The sequence below is a fragment of the Arachis hypogaea genome, chromosome 5 (assembly GCF_003086295.3).
Source record: "Arachis hypogaea cultivar Tifrunner chromosome 5, arahy.Tifrunner.gnm2.J5K5, whole genome shotgun sequence".
NCBI lineage: Eukaryota > Viridiplantae > Streptophyta > Magnoliopsida > Fabales > Fabaceae > Arachis > Arachis hypogaea.
In genome coordinates, this window is record NC_092040.1 from 27,910,567 (window position 1) to 27,937,614 (window position 27,048).

General features: G+C 32.3%; 1 protein-coding gene and 1 long non-coding RNA gene across 2 annotated transcripts; one reads left to right on the plus strand and one right to left on the minus strand.

Annotated features, from left to right (window-relative positions):
* Positions 1-15,368: 15,368 nt before the first annotated feature.
* LOC112803355 (metalloendoproteinase 2-MMP-like) lies at positions 15,369-15,896 on the plus strand. The gene has a single exon (XM_025846853.1). The coding sequence runs from the start codon at positions 15,369-15,371 to the stop codon at positions 15,894-15,896; it is 528 nt and encodes a 175-aa protein (XP_025702638.1).
* Positions 15,897-23,065: 7,169 nt separating this feature from the next.
* Positions 23,066-25,279, minus strand: LOC140184569 (uncharacterized). Its single transcript, XR_011881639.1, has 3 exons — positions 24,831-25,279; positions 24,226-24,503; positions 23,066-23,926 (listed from the first exon to the last, which is right to left on the minus strand). It is a non-coding gene; the product is annotated as an uncharacterized lncRNA (long non-coding RNA).
* Between the last annotated feature and the right edge of the window lie 1,769 nt (positions 25,280-27,048).

The following is a 27,048-nucleotide window of genomic DNA, read 5'->3' on the forward strand; positions in this document are numbered from 1 at the left end:
TGAGTGGGCTCTCTTGTTTGCTCCATCCTTTTCTTAGTGATGGGCTTGTCCTCTTCAATGAGGATGTCTCCTTCTATGTCAATCCCACCCGAATTACATAGGTGAGAAATAAGATGAGGAAAGGCTAACCTTGCCAAAGTGGAGGACTTGTCAGCCACCTTGTAGAGTTCTGGAGGTATGATCTCATGAACTTTCACTTGCTCCCCAATCATGATACTATGGATCATGATAGCCTAATCCACAGTCACTTCAGATCAGTTGCTAGTATGAATGGTGGAGCGTTGGATGAATTCCACCCATCCTCTAGCCACAGGCTTAAGGTCCGGTCTTTTCAATTGAACTGGCTTGCCTCTTGAGTCTCTTTTCCATTGAGCTCCTTTCACACATATGTCCATGAGAACTTAGTCCAACCTTTGATCAAAGTTGACCCTTCTAGTGTAAGGGCGTGCATTTTCTTGCATTATTGGCAAGTTGAATTCCAACCTTACATTTTTCGGACTGAAATCTAAGTATTTCTCCCGAACCATTGTAAGCCAATTCTTTGGATTCGGGTTCATACTTTGATCATGGTTCCTAGTGATCCATGCATTGGCATAAAACTCTTGAACCATTAAGATTCCGACTTGTTGAATAGGGTTGGTGAGGACTTTCCAACCTCTTCTTCGGATACTCATTCTTCTTGAGCATGAAAGGAACCTCAGAGATCACTTTTTTCTTGGTCACAACTTCATAGAAGTGGTCTTGATGGACCTTTGAGATGAATCTCTCCATCTCCCATGACTCGGAGGTGGAAGCTTTTGCCTTCCCTTTCCTCTTTCTAGAGGTTTCTCTGGCCTTAGGTGCCATAAATGGTGATGGAAAAACAAAAAGCAATGATTTTGTCACACTAAACTTAAAAAGTTTGCTCGTCCTCGAGCAAAAAAAGAAAGAAAGAAGGGGAAAAAGAAGAAAATAGAGGAGATAGAGGGAGAGATAGGTTAGGCCAAGGGGGTAGGAGAGTGTTTGTGATGTGTGAAAATGAAGGAGTGAAGAGTGGTATTTATAGGGAAGGAGAGGGAGAGTGGCCGAATGGAATTGGGTGGGTTTGGGAGGGAAAAGTGTTTGGATATGAAAAGTGAGGTAGGTGGGGTTTTTGGAAAAGAGGGATTGAGGTGATTGGTATTTTGGGTAGAGTGTTATAGAGATGTGTGAGGGGGAGAGAGAGAGGTGGGGTAGGTGGGGATCCTGTGGGGTCCACAGATCCTGAGAAGTCAAGAACTTCTCATCCCTGCTCAATTTAGGCGTGCAAAAATGCCCTTAGATTGCAATTCTGGCATTTAACGCCAGACTGCTGCCTATTTTTGGCATTAAACGCCAGCTTTTATACCTTTTCTAGCGTTTAACGCCAAGCTGTAGCCTATTTCTGGCGTTAAACGGCAATTTGGTGCCCATTTCTGGTGTTAAACGCCCAGAATGGTACCAGACTGGGCGTTTAACGCCCATTCTGCTACCCTTACTGGCGTTTAAACGCCAGTAAGTTTTTCCTCCATAGTGTGCTATTTTTAATGTTATTTTTGATTTTTGCAGTTGTTTTTATGACTCCACATGATCATCAATCTAAAGAAAACATAAAATAACATAGATAAATAAAAATTGGGTTGCCTCCCAATAAACGCTTCTTTAATGTCAATAGCTTGACAATGAGCTCTCATGGAGCCTCACAGACATTCAGAGCATGGTTAGGGCCTCCCAACACCAAACTTAGAGTTTGAATGTGGGGGCTTTGTTTGACTCTGTAGTGAGAGAAGCTTTTCATGCTTCTTTTCCATATGTACAGAAGAAGAACTTTGAGTCTTGAATACAAGGTAGTCCTCATTCAATTGAAGGGCCAACTCTTCTCTGTCAACATCAATCACAGTTTTTGCTGTGGCTAGGAAAGGTCTGCCAAGGATGATGGATTCATCCTCATCTTTTTCAGTGTCTAGGATTATGAAATCAGTAGGGATGTAAAGGCCTTGAACCTTCACTAGCACATCCTCTACTAGTCCATAAGCCTGTTTCATTGATTTGTTTACCATCTCTAGTGAAATTCTTGCAGCTTGTACCTCAAAGATTCCTAGTTTTTCCATTACAGAGAGTGGCATGAGGTTAATACCTGACCCTAGGTCACACAGAGCCTTCTCAAAGGTCATGGTGCCTATGGTACAGGGTATTAAGAATTTATCAGGATTCTGTTTCTTTTGAAGTAAAGTTTGCTGAATCCAGGTATTCAGTTCATTAATGAGCAATGGAGGTTCATCCTCCTAAGTCTCATTACCAAATAGCTTGGCATTCAGCTTCATGATTGCTCCTAAATACTGGACAACTAGCCCTTCAGCAATGTCTTCATCTTCTGAAGAAAATGAATAGTCATCAGAGCTCATGAATGGTAAAAGAAAGTTCAATGGAATCTCTATGGTCTCTGTATGAGACTCGGATTCCTTTGGTTCCTCCTTGGGGTACTCCTTAATGGCCAGTGGACATTCCCTGAGGTCTTCCTGACTGGATATCACTACCTTTTCACTCTCTCTAGGTTCGGCCATGTTGGTCATGGTTATGGCCTTGCACTCTCTTTTGGGATTCTCTTCTGTATTGCTTGGGAGAGTGCTAGGAGGAGTTTCAGTAACCCTTTTACTCAGCTGACCCACTTGTGCCTCCAAGTTTCTGATGGAGGACCTTGTTTCATTAATGAAACTGAGAGTGACCTTAGATAGATCAGAGACTATATTTGCTAAGCTAGATAGATTCTGCTCAGAATTCTCTGTCTGTTGCTAAGAGGATGTTGGAAAAGGCTTGCCATTGCTAAACCTATTTCTTCCACCATTATTATTGTTAAAGCCTTGTTGAGGCTTTTGTTGATCCTTCCATGAGAAATTTGGATGATTTCTCCATGACGGATTATAGGTGTTTCCATAGGCTTCACCCATGTAATTCACCTCTGCCATTGCAGGGTTCTCAGGATCATAAGCTTCTTCTTCAAAAGATGCTTCTTTAGTACTGTTGGATGCATTTTGCAATCCATTCAGACTCTAAGAAATCATATTGACTTGTTGAATCAACATTTTGTTCTGAGCCAATATGGCATTCAGAGCATCAATTTCAAGAACTCCTTTCTTCTAAGGCGTCTCATTATTCATAGGATTCCTTTCAGAGGTGTACATGAACTGGTTATTTGCAACCATTTCAATGAGTTCCTGAGCTTCTGCAGGCATTTTCTTCAGGTGAATAGATCCACCTGCAGAATAGTCCAATGACATTTTAGACAATTTAGATAGACCATCATAGAATATATCCAGGATGGTCCATTCTGAGAGCATGTCAGAAGGACACTTTTTGGTCAGTTGCTTGTATCTTTTCCAAGCTTCATAGAGGGATTCACCTTCTTTCTGCCTGAAGGTTTGAACATCCACTCTAAGCATTCTCAGCTTTTGAGGAGGAAATAATTTGGCTAAGAAAGCCGTGACCAGCTTATCCCAAGAGTCTAGGCAATCTCTAGGTTGAGAGTCCAACCATATTCTAGCTCTGTCTCTTACAGTAAAAGGGAAAAGCATAAGCTTATAGACCTCGGGATCAACTCCATTGGTCTTAACAGTATCACAGATCTGCAAGAATTCAGTTAAGAATAGAAAAGGATCTTCTGATGGAAGTCCATAAAACTTGCAATTCTGTTGCATCAGATAAACTAATTGAGGTTTAAGCTCAAAATTGTTTGCTCCAATGGCAGGGATTGAGATGCCTCTTCCATGGAAGTTGAAAGTTGGTGTAGTAAAATCACCAAACACCTTCCTTGCATTGTTATTGTTGTTGGGTTCGGCCATGTCTCCTTCTTTTTCGAGATTCTCTGTAAGGTTTTCTCTGGATTGTTGTGCTTTAGCTTCTTTTAGCTTCTTCTTCAGAGTCCTGTCAGGTTCAGAGTCAGCTTCAACAAGAATGTTCTTGTCCTTGCTCCTACTCATATGGAAAAGAAGAGAACAGAAAAGGAAGGAAAATCCTCTATGTCACAGTATAGAGATTCCTTTATGTGAGTAGAAGAAGAAAAGAATAGAAGAATGATGTAGAGAGAAGAGATGAAGAATTCGAACACAGAGAGGGAGAGATGGTTCGAATTATAAGAAGAAGAGAAGAGTGTTAGTGATTAAATAAATAAATAAATAGAAGAAGATGAGAGAGAGAGTTTTTGAAAATAATAAAAAGGAAAAGGAAAATATTTTTGTTTTTATTTTAAAATTTAGTTAGGATTCAAAAGTTAAGAGAAGAAATAAAATTAAAATTAAAATTTGAAACAATTAGTTAATTAAAAGAATTTTGAAAAAGGGTGAGGAGTTTTTGAAAATTTGAGAGAGAAAATTAGTTAGGTAGTTTTGAAAAAGATAAGAATTTTAAAAATCAAACAAAAAGTTAAGTGGTTAATTGAAAAAAAGATTTGAAAATCAATTTTGAAAAGATAAGAAGTTAGAAAAGATTTTGAAACTGATTTTGAAAAAGATATGATTTGAAAAAGATATGTTTGAAAAGATATGATTGAAATTTATTTTGAAAATATTTAATTTTAAAATAAGAATTAATGACTTGACTCACAAGAAATCAAAAGATATGATTTTAAAATTTAAAGTTTGAATCTTTCTTAACAAGAAAGTAACAAACTTGAAATTTTTGAATCAAAACATTAATTGTTAGTATTAATTTCGGAAAATATGAGGTAAAAATAGAAAAAAGATTTTGAAAAGTTTTGAAAAAGATTTTTGAAAATTTTCGAAAAATAAAGGAAAAAATGAAAAAGATTTGATTTTGAAAAAGATTTTGAAAAGATAACTTTTTGAAATTGAAATCTTGACTTGACTAACAAGAAACAACTTATTTTAAAAATTTTTGACTAAGTCAACCCAAAGATTTCGAAATTTATGAGTGAAAGAAGGAAAAGATATTTTTTTATTTTTTTTGAATTTAATGAGGAAAGAGAAAAACCACAAAATGACTCAACACATAAAAATTTTGGATTAAAATAAAAAATGCATGCAAGAACACTATGAATGTCAAGATGAATACCAAGAATACTTTGAAGATCATGAAACATCAAGAACTTATTTTTGAAAAATTTTCAAGAAAAGAAAAACATGCAAGACACCAAACTTAAAATTTAACTCTAGACTCAAACAAGAAACACAAAATTATTTTTATTTTTATGATTTTATAAAAAAAAATTTTGTAATTTTTCAAATTTTTTTTTGGAAAAACGAAAAAGAAGAGAAATTTTTTTTGAAAACTTTTTGAAAATAAAATAAAGGTTGAAACAAGAAGAAAATTGCCTAATCTGAGCAACAAGATGAACCGTCAGTTGTCCAAACTCGAACAATCCCCGAAAACGGCGCCAAAAACTTGGTGCACGAAATTGTTATCACTAGGCATGGCTCCAAAAACTTGGTGCACAATACTATGATTCACATGTCTCTTCACAACTTCGCACAGCTGACCAGCAAGTGCACTGGGTCATCCAAGTAATACCTTACGTGAGTAAGGATCGATCCCACGGAGATTGTCAGCTTGAAGTAAGCTATGGTTATCTTGTAAATCTCAGTCAGGCGGATTCAAATGGTTATGGGATTTTTATAATTAAAAGATAAATAAACATAAAATAAAGATATAGATACTTATGTAATTCATTGGTGGGAATTTCAGATAAGCATATGGAGAAGCATTATTCCTTCTGAATCTCTGCTTTTCTACTGCCTTCATCCAATCATTTATACTCCTTTCCATGGCAAGTTGTATGTTCAGGCTTCACCGTTGTCAATGGCTACCTCCCGTCCTCTCAGTGAAAATGGTCCTCTACGGTTTCTGTACGGCTAATCAACTGTCGGATTTCTCATCTCGGATGAAAAATACCATGCACAGCTACCGCATGGCTAATCAACTGTCGATTCTCGATCGTGTCAGAATAAGATTCAATGATCCTTTTGCGTCTATCACTACACCCCCACAGTCGTGAGTTTGAAGCTCGTCACAGTTATCCCTTCCCAGATCCTATTCGGAATACCACAGACAAGGTTTAGACTTTTCGGATCTCAGGAATACTGCCAAATGTTTCTAACTTATACCACGAAGATTCTAATCTCGGATTTAGATGCCCTATTGTCAGAGGGAAAACGATGTGAATCGTTGATTAGAGATCCAAGAGATATGCATTCATGCTTGTTTTCATGTAGAACGGAAGTGTTTGTCAGGCACGTGTTCATAAGTGAGAATGGTAATGAGTGTCACTTGATCATCACATTCATCATGTTCTTATGTGCGAATGAATATCTTAGAATAAGAATAAGCTTGAATTGAATAGAAGAATAATAGTACTTTGCATTAATACTCGAGGAACAGCATAGCTCCACACCTTAATATATGAGGTATAGAAACTCCACTGTTGAAAATACATAAGTGATAAAGGTCCAGGCATGGCCGAATGGCCAGCCTCCAAGTCTAAGAAAAAATGTCCAAAGATGATCTAAGGATAATCCAAAGATGTCAAAAGATCCAAAGATTTGAGTACAATAGTAAAAAGTTCTATTTATATACTAAACTAGTTACTAGGGTTACAGAAATAAGTAAATGATGCAGAAATTCACTTCCGGATCCACTTGGTGTGTGCTTGGGCTGAGCATTGAAGCTTTCATGTGTAGAGACGTTTATTGGAGTTAAACGCCAGTTTTTATGCCAGTTTGGGCGTTTAACTGCAGCTTCTATCCTATTTCTGGCGTTTAACGCCAGAATGGGGCAGGAAACTGGCATTGGAACGCCAGTTTGCATCATCAAAACTCGAGCAAAGTATGGACTATTATATATTGCTGGAAAGCCCAGGATGTCTAATTTCCAACGCAATTAAGAGAGCTCCATTTGGATTTTTGTAGCTCCAAAAAATCCATTTCGAGTGCAGGGAGGTCAGAATCCAACAACATCAGCAGTCCTTTTTCTGCCTCTAAATCAGATTTTTGCTCAGGTCCCTCAATTTCAGCCAGAAAATACCTGAAATCACAAAAAAACATACAAACTCATAGTAAAGTCTAGAAATGTGAATTTTGCTTAAAAACTAATAAAAATATACTAAAAAGTAGCTAGATCCTACTAAAAACTACCTAAAAACAATGCCAAAAAGCGTATAAATTATCCGCTCATCAGTTGGCCATCGTTCGAGCAACGTATTATTGGTTAAACGAACTATTTATGCAGAAGAGTGCCAAGACTCACAAACGCAAGCATGCCAGATTTACTTACTCTGTATTTGCACAATCGCGGATAGAAGCAAATACACAACGTGCTGGAAATATAGTTGTGCACTAGTATGATAGACGAAACGAGGTGTTTGAAGTGCGTGAAATACCTAATGGAAAGGTGTTGATAGTTGATCTTGCGCGGTGGACGTGTGACTGTGAGCATTTTCAGGTGGAGCGACTACCATGTCGACATGTTATTGCTTGTTGTGCCAACTAGCGACTTCATTGGGAACTATATGTGCATGATGTGTACAAAATGACAGAGGTTCGTAAAGTCTACTAGTTTGAGTTTGTATCATTAGGTGATGCAGAGACATGGCCTGCTTATCAGGGACCCACATTGGTCGATAATCCCGCCTTGAGGCGCATGTCGAAAGGTCGTCCCAAATTGACATGATATCTGAATGAAATGGATTCACGCGACATGCGTGGTCGTCAGATATGCGTCTATGTGGTGCTTAAGGTCATAGTCGGGGTCGATGTCCTCAACATGATGGATCGAGTGGTGCTGGTGACGATGGTCTTCCATAGGTCTTTGTTGGTTTTTGTGTTTGTAAGTTAATGTTTCTGATATACGTAAGCTTTTTTGCATTTTTAACTTTGAATTTTGTCAATTAATGTTTTTGATATTCGTCGTGTTTGTATTTTTAATTTGTGTTTTCGATGTTTTTAATGTTAGGTTAATATTATCATTTGCTGCCTTTATGAGGTACACATACAAAAGTTTGACCAAGATTTACATTCACCTAATTCATTAAAATTAGAATTAAACATAAACAACATAAACCCAAGTTCACTTCTTTTGAATCAACCAGTTTAGTCCCTTGCCCATCATGCCCTGACCGAACCGTGATGGAGTAAACCTATCAGGTGGATTTTGTTCCATCCGTAGGTCATACGGGTGATCTCGAACTGAGCCATTCATAGTCGGAGTAGCTGACCCACCTGCCTCTACCGAAGTGGCCAACCCACCTACCTCTTTCAGAGCAGATGTACTGGGATTGTACTCGTCAACAACCTCAAATCCCCGATGCGGCTGGATGAAACCACTATCACACGATACTCCCCTGACGTGTGCTCGGATGCATGTCCTCGCATATCATAGGCCATATTTACTGATGCCACATGCCCATCAGCTGACCTTAATGGTGTAGACATATTGGTAAGATCTGGACAACCACCCAAACCACCATAGGCCAATTGCTGTATTTACTGATCTCCATGACCGTCATCGGGAACCTGCAATGGGACCGACGAAAAGTCAAACCATTCATGTCCAGCCAAAATCGTAAGTATGGGCTAACTATTCTGGCCGGACTGACCTTGGTGGCTGTACTGAGAGTGTTGGCTGTGGTGACTATGATGATTGTGTCGACTATGCTGACTACCCTGACTGTGACGTCTGTGATAACTGCCCTCGCCGTGGTCGCCAGACTGAACGTGGTGGCTGGACTCACGGTGGTGACTGTGATGGCTACCATGACTGTGATGGTTACCATGACTTTGGTCTGGTGGATGTGGTATATAATAAGGAAACAACTGAAACACTGCGTACTGAGGTGAACCCTGAGGTGCTGGTGGCTATGGTCTTGGTGGTTGTGGGGCTGCTGGATGAAATGGATGCTGAGAAACATACTCCGAAAATCACAGTAGATGTATGTACGAACCCACGTACCAATCCCAGTACTCTATCGATGGTGTAAAGACCCAAGTCGGAAAGAGGTGCAGATTCCGCAACCAAGAGTTACGACGGTTGCTCCATTCCTCAATCCATCCCCCATGTAAAACTGTCCAGTCGTAAAGCTACATTCCGTAAAGAGTAATGCAATGCTCTCTCGATGGAATGTTTCTTGCTATGGCGGAGGTGGTTGTGCATACCCAAACTGACGCATCACTCGGTTCGCAGGGTACCATTTAACACACTCGAACGACACTAATGGAGCAACGATGTCACACACCTCAAGGTGTCCATGTAACTCGTCGGGTATGATCAACCCTTCGTATGACGCCACACAAATTGCCACATATTATTAGAAAATTAGATCCCTAATATTAATGTTCAAATACGAGAATCATACGAACCCTAAATATTTACCTCATTCATATAGTCTATTTTCTACCTAAATATCGCTACGGTCTTCGATATCCACGCTGAGCTTCGATAGGAATGACTCCACCTGAAACATGGTTCATTTAAAAAATTTATAAAGGTTACCGTCAATCAAATATGCATTGTCATTATAATACAGAACTAACATAGGAACTGTTACCTCATGGCAACTGGTATCTCAGCCAGTGGAAGGGACTGTCTGGGTACAGGCATAATACACAGCAGTCGCTCCCATGCCCAAAAAAACAACAGATTAAGAGGGCCATCCATCTTCTTAGATCATACCATGATGCACGACATAGTGCCCTGTAAAGATGCGCGAGACACGCTAACCCTAACTATAAGTATGGATCCGCTTGAAATTGCGAAGCAACTGTAGATACTTCGCGTGAGTATATGCGGTCGACTTATCCATGAATAGGGTCGAACCCAACAAACAAAAAATCTGGCATCTGACGTATCTCTAAATAGACTCCTCGATGTCCAATGGCTCTGCATCTCTGATACCCCGAACCCAACCCAGCTTTATATATGATTTCGAAGAACTATTGACAACCGGTTCGCAACCGAATATCGCGATGCTCTGACTCTGTAGGAAGTCGCTACTACTATTTGTCCAGCCGCTCACAGGCTCTCCATCAATGGATATGCCAAATATATGAACGACATCTTCCAGTGTCATAGTAACCTCACCCATCGGCAATGCAAAGGTATGAGTTTCTGGCCTCTACCTTTTCACCAAAGCAACTAATAAGGGATAAAATCCTTTTATGGACTCATTTTTAGAGACTTGGTAGAATCCCATTAAACATAAGTAGTTTTCGACCATCGAATTTCACGTTTGCGGCAAATCCAGTTTACGAACCACCAAATTCCTGTTTGGCTGGTTCAACAACAATATATTTATTCACTAAATATTAGTTTAAATAAATAAAAATTATTAAAAATAAATATTTATAATAATAATTTACATAAATAAAAAATATTGTTATTTCTAATCATAAATAAAAACGTTTACTTATTTAAATGTTATAAATAATACATTTAATATTTATATTCAAAAATAAATAAATATAAATAATATTTATTTTCAAAAATAAATAAATATTTCTATTATTAATAAATAAATAATATAAATATTACTATTATTTATTTATTTATTTTTGAAAATAAATAAAATATTTAATAATATTTATATTTGAAAAATAAAAAATTTAAATAATATTTACTTTTGAAAATAAATAAATATAAATAATCTTTATTTTCAAATACAAATAATAAATATCATTATTATTTATATTCAAAAATAAATAAATATAAATAATATTATATTTGAAAATAAAAAATATAAATAATATTTGCATTTATATAATAAAATATAATTATGTTGGACAAATTTTTTTATTATTCGAAAATATTAATAAAATACAAAAAATAATAAAACTAAAATAATAATATTATATTTTTATATAATACTAACAACAACAAAAATTAAAAAAAAATTAATTTAAATACATAAAATAATATTTATCAACTTACATAAATTGGATGATCTAAGTAATTGATGATATGTTCTTTGGGTGTCGTATAATCATGTACCATTTTTAATCACCACAAATTAATAATTTTTTTTATATATTTTTTTTCTTAAACACCACCTAAATCCTAACTCTCTGTATAACATACACACTCTTCACATTACAACACATGGTTAGCTTCTCCTCTTCTTCAACCTATTTTCTTCTTCTTTCTCAGTATAACATACACATTTTGCACCACAGAACACACACTACACATGATGCATTCCACTCAATTTATAGAGCTTCTTCAACCAGAGACGTTGGTTACCGGGGTGGAGAGTTATTCCTTGCATGCAGACCACCTACAATACGCCTCACGTGTTGCTGCAGGCTCCACAAAAACGAGCAACACTTTCAGGATTCAGAGGTAACACGCCCCCTTGCGTGTTGCCACCCGAACCTACTATCCACCATGTCACCATGCCCCTTGTTGGGGAATTGCCATGCCTCTGACGGATCTGTCACCATGTCCTCTGACGTGTTGAAGCTGATGACATCCACAATGGCGCAAAATACTTCCTTTTTCAATATTGAGTAAATACACTAGAAAATATTTCATATCAAATATCATTTCTATAAAAAAATATACAAAGATAAATTAAATAGGAATAATATTTCTCTGCTACTTTTCTCTAGTTTTTTGTCACCCTTTTTAGATGGACTTGTCTGCATGATTGGATGATTGATATTTTAGTTTCTGCACAATAATTTTTACTCTGTTGTTTTTAAAAGCTATTTTTTTAATTAATTCTCAAGGTTGAGTTGTCTTTTTACTTTATGTATGTATGCGTCAGCACAATGCTTTTTTATTTTAGGACAAAATGTTATTCTCCTCAATTTCGTCACAACAAAAAGCAAGCACAATAGATCTGAAAGTTACAATTAATAGATAAAAAATAACATATTAGTACATATATTAATTTCATCTAAAAATTTTTGCTGGAATTTATATACAACAACTTCTCATTTAAGTTGCAAAACTTTCAAGCTTCAAAGACTTTGTTGTGGTTTTGAATACTCAAGAATTGATTAAAAAGTTTGGAATTAAGTTAACAGTTAGGAAGAGTCATTTTACTTAGTTTCCTAATTGTTGATTTATGAATGTGTTGATGAATTGAAAGTGAAATTGTGCCATTTATGATGCTTGAATGATCATTTGAAGCAATATGTAAATTATTGATGAATTTGATGAAGCAAAAATTATTGAAACTAAATCAAACATTATTGAAACTAAATCAATCAAACCATCAAACAATCATTAACTATTTGCATTTATTTACTCTAATTGAAAATTTACTACAAAGTACACAATTAATCAAAATCATAGAACCTTCAAATTCTTAACTCTAAACAGCCACAATTAACCTGAATTAATAAAAGATATAGTCAAAATCTTAATCAAATTAACCTGAAAAAGTATAATCTGAACTAAGAAGATATAGACAAATTTTGAGAAAAATAGGATTCAAATTTTGTAAGTGATCAAGAATAAAAAGAAGAAAGAAAGAGCAATGTGGAAGAACGAACCAGTGGTAGGTCACAATAGCTTAGATTTGCACACAGTGGAAGAGGGTGTAAGAGTTTCACGCACGGTTGAGGAGAGGAGAAACTTCGACGAAGGTGATAGGAGAATGTATGGGCAGTCACGTGATCGACTCTACGATGACATATAGGTGCACGGTAGAGCAAAGAATAGGGGTTTCGCGCACCATGTAGGAGGGAGTAAGGGTTTCACGCACTATGGAGGAGAGGGAAAAGGTCGACGCCAGTGAGAGAAGGATGGATGGCAGTCACGCAACTCCACGACCTTACAGAGGAGCACAGTGGAGCATAATAGGAATTTTGCTTACTGTGGAGGAGGGAGTAGGGGTTTCACGCACTGTGGAGGAGAGGTGAAAGGTCGACGTCAGGAAGAGAAAGATGCATGAGCAGCAAATACACACGGCGGAGGAGAGGCGAAAGATCGACGTCGGAGAGAGAAAGATGTATGGGAAGTAAATGCACACGATGGAGTAAAGAATTGGGGTTTTGCGCACTACTACTCTCAGTTCACGGGTTTCTGCTGGAAAGATTATTAATTAGAAGATATAGAGGATTGAATAAATTATGATAAAGTATTCTGATTAACAGCACATAAAAGTGCTCTGATACCAACTGCTGTTATCTCTGCTATTTGTGGCAGTTAGATAAACAGCTGGTATTTTTTTACTGATATATATGTTTCGTCTGTCTGGTAGTGGAAGTGTTTGTTAGCGAAGGGCTTCCGTCACCGCTGGAACGTCGATAAGTTTGGAAGGAGAGAGAATATTCTTGATAATTTGATAATTTTTATTTTTGATTAGTTGATTCTGAACTTTGAGAATATATGATAAAAAAAACTAGTTAATTTTAACTTATAATGTTCTAACTTAATTTTTAATTTGACAAAGATAGTTTATGTATGTGTTATTTTTAATTTTAATTTTTATTGTTTATATTTACAGGGGTATAAAATTAATAGCAACATACTAGAAGAGACAAAAATTATAAATTCTACATGATATAAATTTTATGTTATAAAAAATTGTTTAGTTAAATTTATAAAATTTATTTTATTGTAAAAGAATCTTAATTATATGTAAGATATCTTAATTATCGATATGATTATATATTATATAAAAATGTTCAGTAGCCAGTTTAAAAAACCAATTGATATATTAATTAATTATTTAAATAAATATTGTAAAATGAATCTTCTATTTTTTAACTAAAAGAATAAAAAATCTTACAAAAATAAATAGTATTTTATAAAATATTATGACAAAAAAATTTAAATTATTATAAAAAAGAGTTTATTTATCAAATTTATTACTAATTTTTTAACAAATTTTAATTTTTGTATTAAAACATATTGTTATAAAATATATATTACTTTGTATTGTAATAATTTTATTTTTTGTTACAAGAAAATTTTTTTGTAATCGGACATATTGCAACAACTCTATAACAATTTTTTTTCATTACAAAATTCTATCGTAACAAATTTGACATTTTTTGTAACATTTTTTGTTATAAATATTATAATTTTTTATAATGCTAGTAGTCCTAATTGATGGCTAACATGATAAATTTATAAAATTAGATTAAATAAACTTAAAATTGAAGGATTCTAATGCCTTAAGTTCTTCCCTCAATTAAATTTTAATCTGATCTAATTTTATAAACTTATCATATTAATAGTCAATTAAGACTCTTATATGTGTTGTAATATTACTTAATATAACACATTAACAAATTTTTGCATTGTTAATAAAGAAAATAACCAAAAAACTAACACAATTATTTTATAAAATTTTTGAAAACAAATTTGATTAAAAAAAATTTTCAATGACTAATTTGAAAAACAAATAAACTTTCAAAGATGAATTTAACTATTTATCCATGATTTATACTCATATTTATAAAGATTTATACACATAAAATATATTATTTATACTTATATTTATTATTAGCGTAATTTATACATATAAATTAATATATTTATACTCATATTTATTAAAATTTATATACATATAAATAAATAAAATTTATTTATTGGAGATAATCTGATGTTTATGCTTACAATTGCTAAAAACTGGTGGTTTCTAAAATTTTCAGTTTCAAATATATTCAATTTAATTAATTTGGTGTTGAAAAATCATTTCTTCATATTAAATTATTAAATTATTAAGCTAGGCGAAGTGTGATGAAATTTCCCAGTTGACGAAGACCCATGCATATGCGTGGAACCCTCATGGTCGTCTTCCTCTAATGCTCTATAAATACTCTTGTCATCTCCAACAAGTGCTCACAATATTCCTCAAAGACTCTCCCTGGTACTTATCTTTGTCCTTCTCGACACAGTCCCAACAATCTCATCACCGCTATCATTTGAATTTAAGCCACTACCACTAAAGACCAATAACCCAAAACTAACAAAAAACATCCAAAAGGCACTAGATAAATCTTTATCCGGTTTCCCAAAAAGTGTTATTAACAAAGTCCTCAATAAAGAATTATTGAGGACCTACATTATTAACTATTTCAAGAATACAGATAAAAAGGGAAATTTAAAAAGCCGACGACCCCCTAGCAATTTTACAAAAGTTCGTGAAGAATGGCACAAATTAATGCCAAAGAGTAGTCAAATTAATAAAGTGGAAATCGACGGCCTCAAGACGGTGAAAGAGTATTTGTCGAGATACGGATACATGCCGCGCTCCAAATCATTCACCAATGTCCTCGACCTATCGAGGACTACCAGAAGTTCTTCAATCTGAAAGCTAGCGGAACCTTATACGACAAAGAAACTGTTAAACAGATGTCCCTGCTACGGTGCGGTGTACCGGACGTGAATTCCTTCCAACTCTCCAAAAACGTGTTATGGCCTCTAGGCACGGGCTGGTTCCCAAGCACCGCACGGAGCTCACCTATGGTTTTTATCCGGCGAGCAAGTTCTCGCCGGAGGCGATCAAGGTGTTCAGAGATTCGTTCAAGCGGTGGTCGCTTCCCTTACGGGGGGTCATCAACATCACGGAGGCGAAGGCTTTCGATAAGGCGAACATCCAGATTGGCTATGGCGCCATGAACGAACTATTTGGAGTGGAAGCGGTGGGGGCCACATTTATGGTAAAGCCGTCCAATTATCATCGTGTATGGATGGTTATTGATTACTCCAAGTACTGGGAGTATCCTGACGACAACTTGGCGGACACGCCGCTTTGGAAATTTGGGGTGGTTGACTTGGAGACGGTGGCGATGCACCAGATTGGTCACGTTCTGGGGCTTAACCACTCGTCTCACAAGGAATCCGTCATGTATCCTTCCATTTTGCCGGACCAGCAAAGGAAGGTGGACCTTTCAAAGGACGATAAAGAGCAGATCCGCAAAGCTTTCTACATTGTGTCCTAAGCTGGTTTGCTCGAATTTTATGGGTTTAACCCTAAATAAATCTTAAATAAGTATTGGGTTAGATTATATATGTTTCAAATAAACATATATACCATGCTTCTATATATAAGATTAGCATGGCATAGCATTATTCATCTACCTAATACTCTTTTTAACTATCAAATAATTTTTATGTTGTGAGGAAATGTTTGGGTATTGCACCATGCATTGGGTTACCTCATCAGCAGTGTACTTTGATTTGTTTTCTGGAATAAAATTGTATGGTCATCAAACTATATATTTAGTGAAACTGTGTCTCTCAAATAAACTATGGGAGTGACTCGCATCCAGTCGCCAAAAACATCTTTTTCTAAGGACAACATGGATGAAAGAATTGATGTCATGTTGAAATGCTATTAATTAATTACTGCAATCAAAGTCATAAATATTAAAAAAAATCAGTTGGTTTATACTTTTCAATTTTAAGTGAACCAAGTAGATATGATTACACTTTTTTAAACAAAAATCATGGGATTTGAATTCTTGAACAAGAATATCTGTAATAGAAATGACTTGGACTATATATTAGACTTTTATAACTTGGAATTTGTGTTGCTTTGGCATGCTTTTTAAAAATCATAAATTAAATAATTAGGCATAATAAATTAGTAGATAAAATAAAAGTAAAATAAATTAATTCAACCATAAAAAATGCAAAATTTGGAATTTTTTAGTGACAAATAAAATAGAAATCGTCAACGGATTGAATTAACATAAGTAGATTGTAATTAACAAAATGAAATTTATAATATATGTGTATGTAAAATTTTATGTTGTTATTGTAAATTAAAATTATAAAATATATAATACATGTATTATTATAAATAATTATAATAAATAATATCTAGTTATAACTTATATATATATATATATATATATATATATAAAAGAGCAAGTCCAAAATAAAAAATATGTAATTAAAAACAAAGGTAAAGTGATTTTTGTTTTTATAAAAGACTTAATTGTGCAACCTTGAAACGCCTAATTATTCTATTATAAATAGTTTGATTATTTTGGTTTGAAAAGTTTGATTAGTTTCGTGGTTGGTCATTGTTAAAAAAAAAAAACAGAAAAAAAGAGGAAATAATATATATAAATATAAACAAATATAAAAATGATTATGCATACAATAAAAATTAATTACAATATATTTATGTACAAATACACGTATTATTCAATTTATTTTTAGTGTATATTTTATATTTCAATATATATTCTATACCAGTAGTTAATTTTTATGTATACATAACATAAACATATAATTATTATTTTGTGTTCATCATGAAGTATTAAAGAAAATAATGATGTTACGTGTATACTAAAAATCAGCCACAAATATAAAATATATGTTGGAATATAAATACACATTAAAAATAAATAAAATCACATCTGTATTTATATACAAACACATAGATAGTTAATTTTGATGTATGAATAACATTTTTAAAAAACAAAACTAAAAAAGTAAAGTACTTATTTAATATTTAATATTTAAACTAAGTCTTAATTTCATCTCTAATGTTTAAAACATCTTATTTTTAAATATTTTATTTTGTCCTATTTTAGTTATCTTGAACAAAATTAAAAAATTTTCTTCCAAAAATATCCTTTTCCTTCATTCTAATTTTCTTCTAAATAACAAAAAAAATCTTAATTATAATAGTTACAATAGTTATTATAATAATTTTATTAAATTAAAAATGAAAGTGATGGAATAATAAAAAAATAACAATAGATGAAAAAAAAGAATATTTTTAGAAGAATAAGTTCTTGATTTGCACAACTAACTAGCTTTACATAAAATAAAAAGGTTCTGACTTTTTAAAATTAATTTATTTTTAATTAATCCTAACCAAAAAATCAAGCTATTCATAACAAAGTAATTAAGCGTTTTCCCAGTCACATACTCAATCTTTTATAAATATTAAAAATAATCACCATAACTTCATTTTTGTTTGGGTATACCACTTCATTTTTAATTACATATATTTTTTTTGTTTTGGACTTGTTCTTGAATAAAAGTATTATTTCCAAAACTGTTTCTAAAAAATAATTATATCATATTTTAGATTTGTTTTCCAACTAGCTAGCTAGCAATATACTTTTTTGGGATTTACTCTTAAAGTGTTGATTAAAAGTATAATTATCATAAGTTTTTAATTACTATTGCTGGTTAATTTATGTTAATTATTTGTTTAAAAGTACAGTATTTTAATATACAACAAATAATTTATCATGACTAAAATTAGAAGTAAGCCAATTTTAAGCTTAATTTATTAATAACTAAATAATCTGAGTTTATAAACTTATCCCTAGACCTGAACCTAAATGTAGGATGATATATTAAATGAATCGAGTTTAACTTTAAATAAATCAAACTTATAACTATATATTACTTATTATAATTACGTATAATAATACGTATATTATGTATTTTATAATTTTAATTCACAATAATGATATATAATTTTACACATACATAATTATAAAATTTATCTTTGTTAATTATAATCTACTGATATTAATTCAATCTTTTACAGTTACTATCTTATTTATCACTTAAAATAGTTCCAAATTTTTCATTATATGTTTTCTTTGGTTGAATTAATTTATTTTTATTTTATTTTATCTAATAATTTATTAGTAATTTATCATGCTTAATTAGTTAATTTATAGATTAAAAAATTTTAATTTAATTTTAAAAAATGCATGCCAAAGCAACAAAAATTTCAAATTATAAAAGTCCAATATATAATCCAGGCTATTTCTATATTACAGATATTCTTGTTTGACAAGGCGAATATCATGATTCTCGTCCAAAAAAGTGTGATCCTATTCACTTGGTTCACTTAAAATTGGAAACTAGAAACCAATTTGTTTTTCTAATATTTACAACTTTGATTATATTAATTAATTAATACTATTTCTAAGGACGTTTTTTTACGACTGTACATGAGTCACTTCCATAAAATATAACTAGTTACTTTACTTGATCGATCATGCATGTCATTATTATCCTATAATTGTTTAGTCAAAGAATTTTCGGTGAAAATAAACGAGTCTGGTTTCATATATAATGGTGGATTTTAATTTACTGTGTCTATATTTATGATGATTATAGTAAAAATAATTGTTAAGAATCAAATAATAGTAAAAATAACTTCTTGTTTCTTAAAAACAGATTTCAATAAAATTATTATTAAATTCTTTAAAACACATTATTTATCATAAAAATACATTTAAAATCTCTTGTAATAACTATGGATACAAAATTATTGATGACTATAAGATTAGAAATATACTTGCAATCAAATTTTTTCAACCAACGGTAATTAGTTTTTTTTCTTTAAATTTTTCCTTCTCTTGCTTAATATTTACCTATCTATTATTGTATTAACTTTATGCTAAAATTCTTTTTTTTTTTTTAGTTTAACAAATATCAAATTCTAGACTTTTTAAAATTTTATCGTGTTTTATAATATTTTAAAAATATTTGTGATTATCAAAAGTAAAATTTGTTTTTATCAGCTTTTTAAAAAATTGGATCCAGTTTTGGTAGTTTACGCTAGAGAATAAAGCCTTAACCGAAAAATTGAAACAAGATATATCACTAACAAATTTACATTATTTATTTATTTATTTTGAAAGAAAATGCTTGAATTTACATTCCTCATCCCCCGTTTCTTTGTATATTTCAACACAGCCCTTAGCTTCCTATGTATTTTCCTATCTTCTCTGATCTGTAGGTAAACCTTCTACTCACCTAGAAATGGCTATCAATAATATGAAAACGAAGAAACAAGTGGGCAAGTGGCCTTGTGTTTGTGCTTATTTAATTTCTTCCTCCAAGTGGCCAAGAAATGCCAAATATGGATATGAAAACTAACGTACTATACAGTTCTTTTTTCTTCTCACACCGCTGTGTTCAAGCATCTTTCTATCTCTATGGATCACACACTCTCACCATTACAGTCGATTCCTTTCGATTGATTTTTCAACACAGGCGGCTCAAACTATACGACAACGCCACACATGCAGCATGTTGGCTGTGCATTGGTCCGCACGGGAAAGTAAAAACTTAGACACCAATCTTTATCTAAACTTTAATTATTTTTTTTAGTTGGATCCTATACAATTAAGCGAATTAATATTAAGAGGGATCTAATTGAAAAAAAAATTGGTGTAGTAACCCAATTAAAAGGAAAAAAAAAGTATAGAGACTTAATTGAAAATTTTGTAAAATTATAGAGACCAACAGAATAATTAAACATTCTTTTCATAAATAAAGAATAAAATATCATTATTGTCCCAAATGTTTATATAACTATCAATATATAGGGCTGGAAGTGAGTCGAGTTGAATCAAGTTAGACCAAATTTAAGCTCGACTCACGAAAACTAGACTTGGCTCACGGCTTGATTCATAATCGAGCCTATTTCTTAAACTCAAACTTGTCTCATCACCAAAATTAAAGTTCACGAACTAGCTCAAATAACATACATAATCTATTTTTATATCAATAAATCATAATTTATATATATTAAAAAATATTTAAAAAAATTAATTTTATATATTAACTATCTATCAATTATAAAAATTTTATTCATGTCTTACATTAAAATTATATATAAAAATTATTATAATATATATATATATAATTGAGCTAACTCACGAATTAATGAGTTGAATTTATCCAAACTTAAACTCGGCTCATTTAATTTATGAGCACAATTAATTAAAGCTCCAACTTACAAATATAATATCAAACTATTAACGAGTCAAATTCAAATTGACTCATAAGTTAACTCAACTCATTTCCAATCCAATCAACCAGCACGTTTCTAAAATTCTTCTATTTTATTTGTATATCAAACATTTTAAAAACGACTTAATGTGATCTCACCGTTAACTTAACTAAAACTTACTAATAATGCAATGGTGAAAATTTTATCAAATATTGCACGTGATATATTCTTATGGTATTACTTGAATAAATTTGATAAATAGTTAAAATAATTAAATAAAAATAAAAATAAAAAAATAAATTATAAAAGATTTAGGATACTATATGGATATTTTCTCATTCTACATTATCGTCACAATATTTCTGTCTAAAAAGATTAGGATTTCTCTTCTAAATTATAGAAAAAAAATAGAGGGGGAAAAAATTTATGCCATCTAATAATATTTTTATTGGGCTTAAAAAAATAAAGATAACTAACATTGAGTCATTTTTTATATTTTTGAAATATAATTTAAAAAATTGAAAATATCGTTGATATTTACTTCACGTATTTAAGATTAAAATGATACTTTAACTTATAACCAAAAGATAAATAGATCAAATTTTATCTCATTCTCTTATCGCACCCCATTTACATAGACTTTAGTAGTGGTTTTTTGACAAAAATAGTGAATTGAAACCTTGACCCAAACTATGACCTTAGCTAAAATTTATGTAAGATCTTAGTCTTGATGTTTTATTAGAGCCAATCAAAATTCAAGATTTTACAACGGTTGTATACATGTGTAAAGGTTAAAGGTGAATGCTAAAAGTAGAATCATATTGAGATGAAGAATTTTTAGAAGTGATTATGTTCACAGTACAACCAGTCAACCATTAATAATGAGAGAGCTTCCTATATTATTGATATGTAGCTAAACCTTCATATACAGAGTTATGCATATAACCAACACAGCTAGAGTAGAAAGATTAGTTATAACAACATATAACATGTTCTAACCATTTCACAACTAATCCTTTCCTTTTACAAATCACCCACTCCCCCTTTCAAACATAGGTAGGACTTTTCTTTTGACTGCTTTCCACTACTTCGTACTATTAAATTGTTCCCCATATAGATATAATATCCGCTGATTGATCTACGATTATCAAAATCTGCATGCACCACAGTTGAAATCTGAAAATTCAAGTATCCTGATATCAGTTTATTAAACACAATATTCAGATTCACTCTATCGCTTGACTGCAGACCAATGATGCAGTTTTGAAGAGTGCATAAACTAAGAAAATAGAGTATTCAACCTACAAATTAGTGAATCAATAACAGTAAGATTGTTACCAGTCACTATAATATCATCCATATGAATAAGAAAATAGGTAATAGAGGAAGATAATTGATTAATAAATAGAAAAATATCTGATTTAATATTAACAAAGCCAATTGATTTAAGGTTGCTACAAGTGTAAACCAACCTCTTAGGGCCTGTTCCAAGAAATAGATGGCCTTGTGTAATTTATTTGTTGAAAAAATGATAAATAGGTCTCTAATTTTTTTTTACGGACATTTTCGTCCTCAAAGATTGAAAAAGACATTTATGTCCTTGACCCCTCTAAAATCTGGACAAATTTACTTCTCCATTAAAGTGACTCTATTGGAACCAACAAAAGAGTCTGACATAACCATTATGCTGACATGTCCGTTACGGGAGCACATGTGACATGGACTTTTTCAAAACAGGATATATACATCCTCCCACTCCAAAACCCACGCCGTTTACCAAGAGCCTCAATGTTTTAAATTTATTAGCTCTAATCTTTTGAATGCATAGAAAGGGTGAACAAAAAGGAGACAGCATTTCGTCTCATGGCATCTGACGGAGTATCATTAAGCTCAAGAAGAAGTGGAGGTGGAGAAAGACAAGACCAGTCCACTGCAAACTCGGGTCTTAACACAAGAGATGAGAAAGATGGCGTTTCATTAAAGTACTTTTGTGTAGTATATGCAATTATGTTCATGTCGAAGACGAGCAACAATCCTAACAGAGTCTTTTTGGCGTGTCCATTCTATAAGGTAAGTAAAGCAATTAGTTGTGTTTGTATTAGGGTTTATCCTTAAATACTGGATTATTTTTGAGTTGTGTGGACTGATGTGTAGATAAGACAACCATATTGTAAGTTTTTTATGGTTTGATAAGCACATTGCAAGACTTGAAATGACTGATACAAGGTATCTAGGAGAGAAAGATATTAAATATGTTGAAGAGCATCACAGAAAACAAGCTAAGACATGAAAAACATGATCACATATTTGGATAAGAGAATGGTTACTTTAGAGATAAAAAAAATAATAAGATGGTGCATTTGTGTTGTTTTAATTATCTTGAGTGTAGCTGTTTCAAAGTGTAGTAATTGATCAATGATTGAACAAGATAAATGTGTTGACTTTTTCCAAGACAAATGAAATATGCTATTTGTATAAATGATTTAAATACCATGTATCAGTGATAGCCTATATGTTGTATATATGTTGTAATGTATGTATGAAATTAAAATTGATAAAACAACAACTAAACAAACATTCAAGAACTGACATTAAAGTTGTGATTAAACATCCAATTCTAAAACTAATACACAAAAAAAAGAAAAAAAAAAGAAAACCAATTTGTCAATAATGTATATGTGTATATGGCATGTTACCGTTAATAAGTTTACTATGACAAAAAATCAGCAACACAAAACATGAAATAAAAAAGGTAATTGTATCTAAAATTTGTCATAAACTACTACAAAAACACGCATTTAGTCTAAAACAACATAAAGGCACAACTCTTTAATCCTTTGTCTTCTTGGATGGTAGTTGGGAATGAACTTGAACAACCTGGTTGTAGCAGTACTTGCAGCTGTTAATGTCTCCTTGGATGTTGATGCACTTAGTAATGTTGTTGGTAGAGTATCTTGACTTTGTGATGCATACTGTGTGTTAAATGGGATTGGATCTTGGACAAGTGGAGCTGGTGACCTGAGAACTTTCTAACTTTGGTCTGAACTTTGATTGTTTTGGCCAAATTTTGTCATTGACCATGGATGGAGATTTTTCTGGAGGTTTAAATGGAGGGGTTGATGTGAGGGCTAGTGGCTTGGATTGAGTAACTGTTGGCCTTGGTGGTACTATCAAAAGTGTGGTCCTTGTTGTTATTGCTAGACCTGGTGCAACATTTAAAGAACTTGGGACAACCACATTTAGAACCTGGATTACAGACACCAAGACATGACAAAACAATTCATGTTACGACAATTTAATCAATAAATTTATCAAACAATGATAATGAAAAATAATGCATCATTATAGTAAGCTGTTGCTGGTTTGTTGAGCTGCCTAGTTGGCTGTTAGAAGTATCTTAGGCATAGAAGTGTAACCGATTATTACCTATTGAATATTTTATTTAGACAAAATAATCCCTAATGTATATTATACTAAGACAGATTAATCCCTAAGTATTTATGATATAGACACAAAAAAAATTATAATCCTTAAAGTGAACTGACATCTGGTGGGGGAGCTGATTTATGACAATGGAAGCATCACTAGTGATTGGGAGGTGCTAGCTCCCTTCTTCTTAGGCTTCTTTGTCTTTGACTTCCAATTGAGATTGAAAGGAGTTCCTTTACAAGTTTTGTAGTTGTGGCCTTTTTCACCACACTTGCTGTAAGACAGAGAATAATTTCTTTAATTTGTCTCCTCGCATAAATGGCTCAGCTAGATCCTTCTGTCTATTGTGCACCTTAGGCCGTCCAATCGGTCTTTTGATGATGAGTGGATCTAACTGTGAGAATTTAGATTTTGGTCAAAATTCTGCACTTGATACGTGTTTAATGCAATATGTATATGTCCTTCGTATTGACTTCATACATAGTCAGGGGTGCACATAATCTTGTGGCAAATCACGTCTTTTCCTAATAACAGAAAGTACATGTATGCAAGACATGCCTAAAATAATGAAGAAAAATCAGACCATGATAACAAAGGAAAATAATGAAATGGTTTACGATTGATAAAAGTAACTACAATAGGTACCAGTCAATTGCTATCTATTGCATCAGCAAGTATGCTTAATAAGATCTACATCCATTTTGGTTGCTTTGCAACTCACCTCAAACTTCTTCTGTTCATTGTCACCAATTCATTCCGCCATCCATTTAGTGCTAATTTTGATGAGCTTTTTCATTCTCTTTTGTTGAACTGGTGCTAGCTTGCTAGGATGGTTGTTTAGTACTACTCGCTTATGGTTCACCATCCTCGTCATTAGATAACACCTGATTTCTTCACACATAGTTAGAATAGGCTTGCATCTGTAGTTCACGATCTTTGGATTAAAGACCTCACACATGTTATTTGTGAGGTTATCTACTTTTGGATCATGCGAGAAGTAAGTCTTTACCCATGTTTCTGGCTCAAACTTAATGAGGTATTTCTAAGCACCTTGATTAACTTTCTTCAATTTTTCCATACATTTCTTGAATTTTGATATAGTAGTGCACCTGATACTTCACTATCATATCTAATTAGATTATAGGTAAAATCCATCAAGGCACCATTGAGTTTTGTTCACTATTTTTATCGACAAATCAGCGACCTTGTTCCATACATGAGATTTCAAAATATAGATTTAACATATGCAAGTTATGGTCTAACAAAGATAAATAGTTTAGAGCAAAAAATTACCTTTGTAACCCAAAACAGTTGCACCAGTAACAAATCCACCTACAGCACCATTGACAAGATAAGTTGTATATGCGACGAAAACCAACCAAACAGCCATCTCGATACCATCACGCCTTCCGATCTTTACTCAAAATTAAAATCAGTGACAGATTCATCGTTATTCACAAAGTGAAATTCAACAACACTACTTGAACTATTCGAGAAAACGATGAGGAGGAACTGAGTTCTTCTTCTTTGACTAGAGAGGAAGAACGCTGAACTCTAATCTTATATCAAACACTTTTTTTATTTTTTTATTTTTTATATATGTTTTTGTTTTGAACTTTTGATTTTTAAATTGTTTCAAATTTTAAACTTTAAAATTAAAATTAATTAAATTTTGACTAAATTAAAAAGATTAGGATAGTTTTTGTCCAATATAAAAAAAGATATTTAAGTCTTTATATAAAATTAAATAAAAAATAGTTTTTAAATTTAATAAAGTATAAAGGTAGTTTAATAAAAGTACTGATATGATATATATTTAAAAAAATAAATATTACTAATGTAGAAAATATAATTTGTGTCGTGTTTTAATTTGTCGACATTTTTATTGTATCAATACGTATGAATTTATCATCGTATCAAAAATAAACACCTATATATATATATATATATATTGATTTTAAAAATTTTAAATTCTAACCTTACGATAGAAAAATAAAAGACTAAAATTTAGAATTTTTAAAATTAATATATATAATAGAAGTATTTTACTCATTTTCTATAATAGGGTTTTGTAGTCATTTTTGATTAAAAATAATAATTTGAATCACTTCAAGATTTGATTCACCATTTTTCGGTCAAATCAATTTGTCTAGCCTAATTTTGACAAAAAATAACACAATTTAATTGATTATATACGTTAAATTTTAATTATTAAAAAATATCTTTATAAAAAGTCATTTTCAACGTTTTTATCTAAGTGATTCTAAAAAAGGTATGCTTGAATTTAGTAAGTCAAGCCCCTCCTTCGTCCCTGTTCTCTTTGAACAATCCCTTCTTTCTGATTAATTATTAAATATATTTTAACACAACCCTCAGCTTCCTATATAGTTTTCTATCTTCTCTAATATGATGTAGGTAACTAAATCATTTAATACTCATCACCACATATATATATATATACACAAGTGGGTAACTGGCCTTGTGCTTAGGCTTATTTGGTCCTCGGTCTGTGCCAACTGGTCAAAAAATACCAAATATGAATATAGAAAATAACGTATTACACATCTGTTTTTATCTTTCCACATGCTGTGTTCATGCGTCTTTTTATCTCCATGAATCACACTTTTAACAGAATATCACTAACACGATTTCTTTCCGAAGATTTTTCGACACAGTCGGCTCAAACTATACAACGACATCACATGCAGCATCTTATATTTCAAATGATTATTTTACGTAGTTATTTTACTTGATCGATCATGCATATTATTATTATTATCCAATGTTGCCAGAATTTTCGGAGAAAATAAAGGAGTCTAATTTTATCTATCTCGGTGGATTTTTGTATGTTTATACTTATAATAATTACAATAATTATGCAAGCATGATTATAATTAAAATTATATTTTTATTATATTTTAATAATATTTTTTTAGTAA

Coding starts and splice junctions, on each gene's coding strand:
- LOC112803355 (XM_025846853.1), top strand. CDS start 15,369: ATGGCCTCTAGGCACGGGCTGGTTCCCAAGCACCGCACGGAGCTCACC.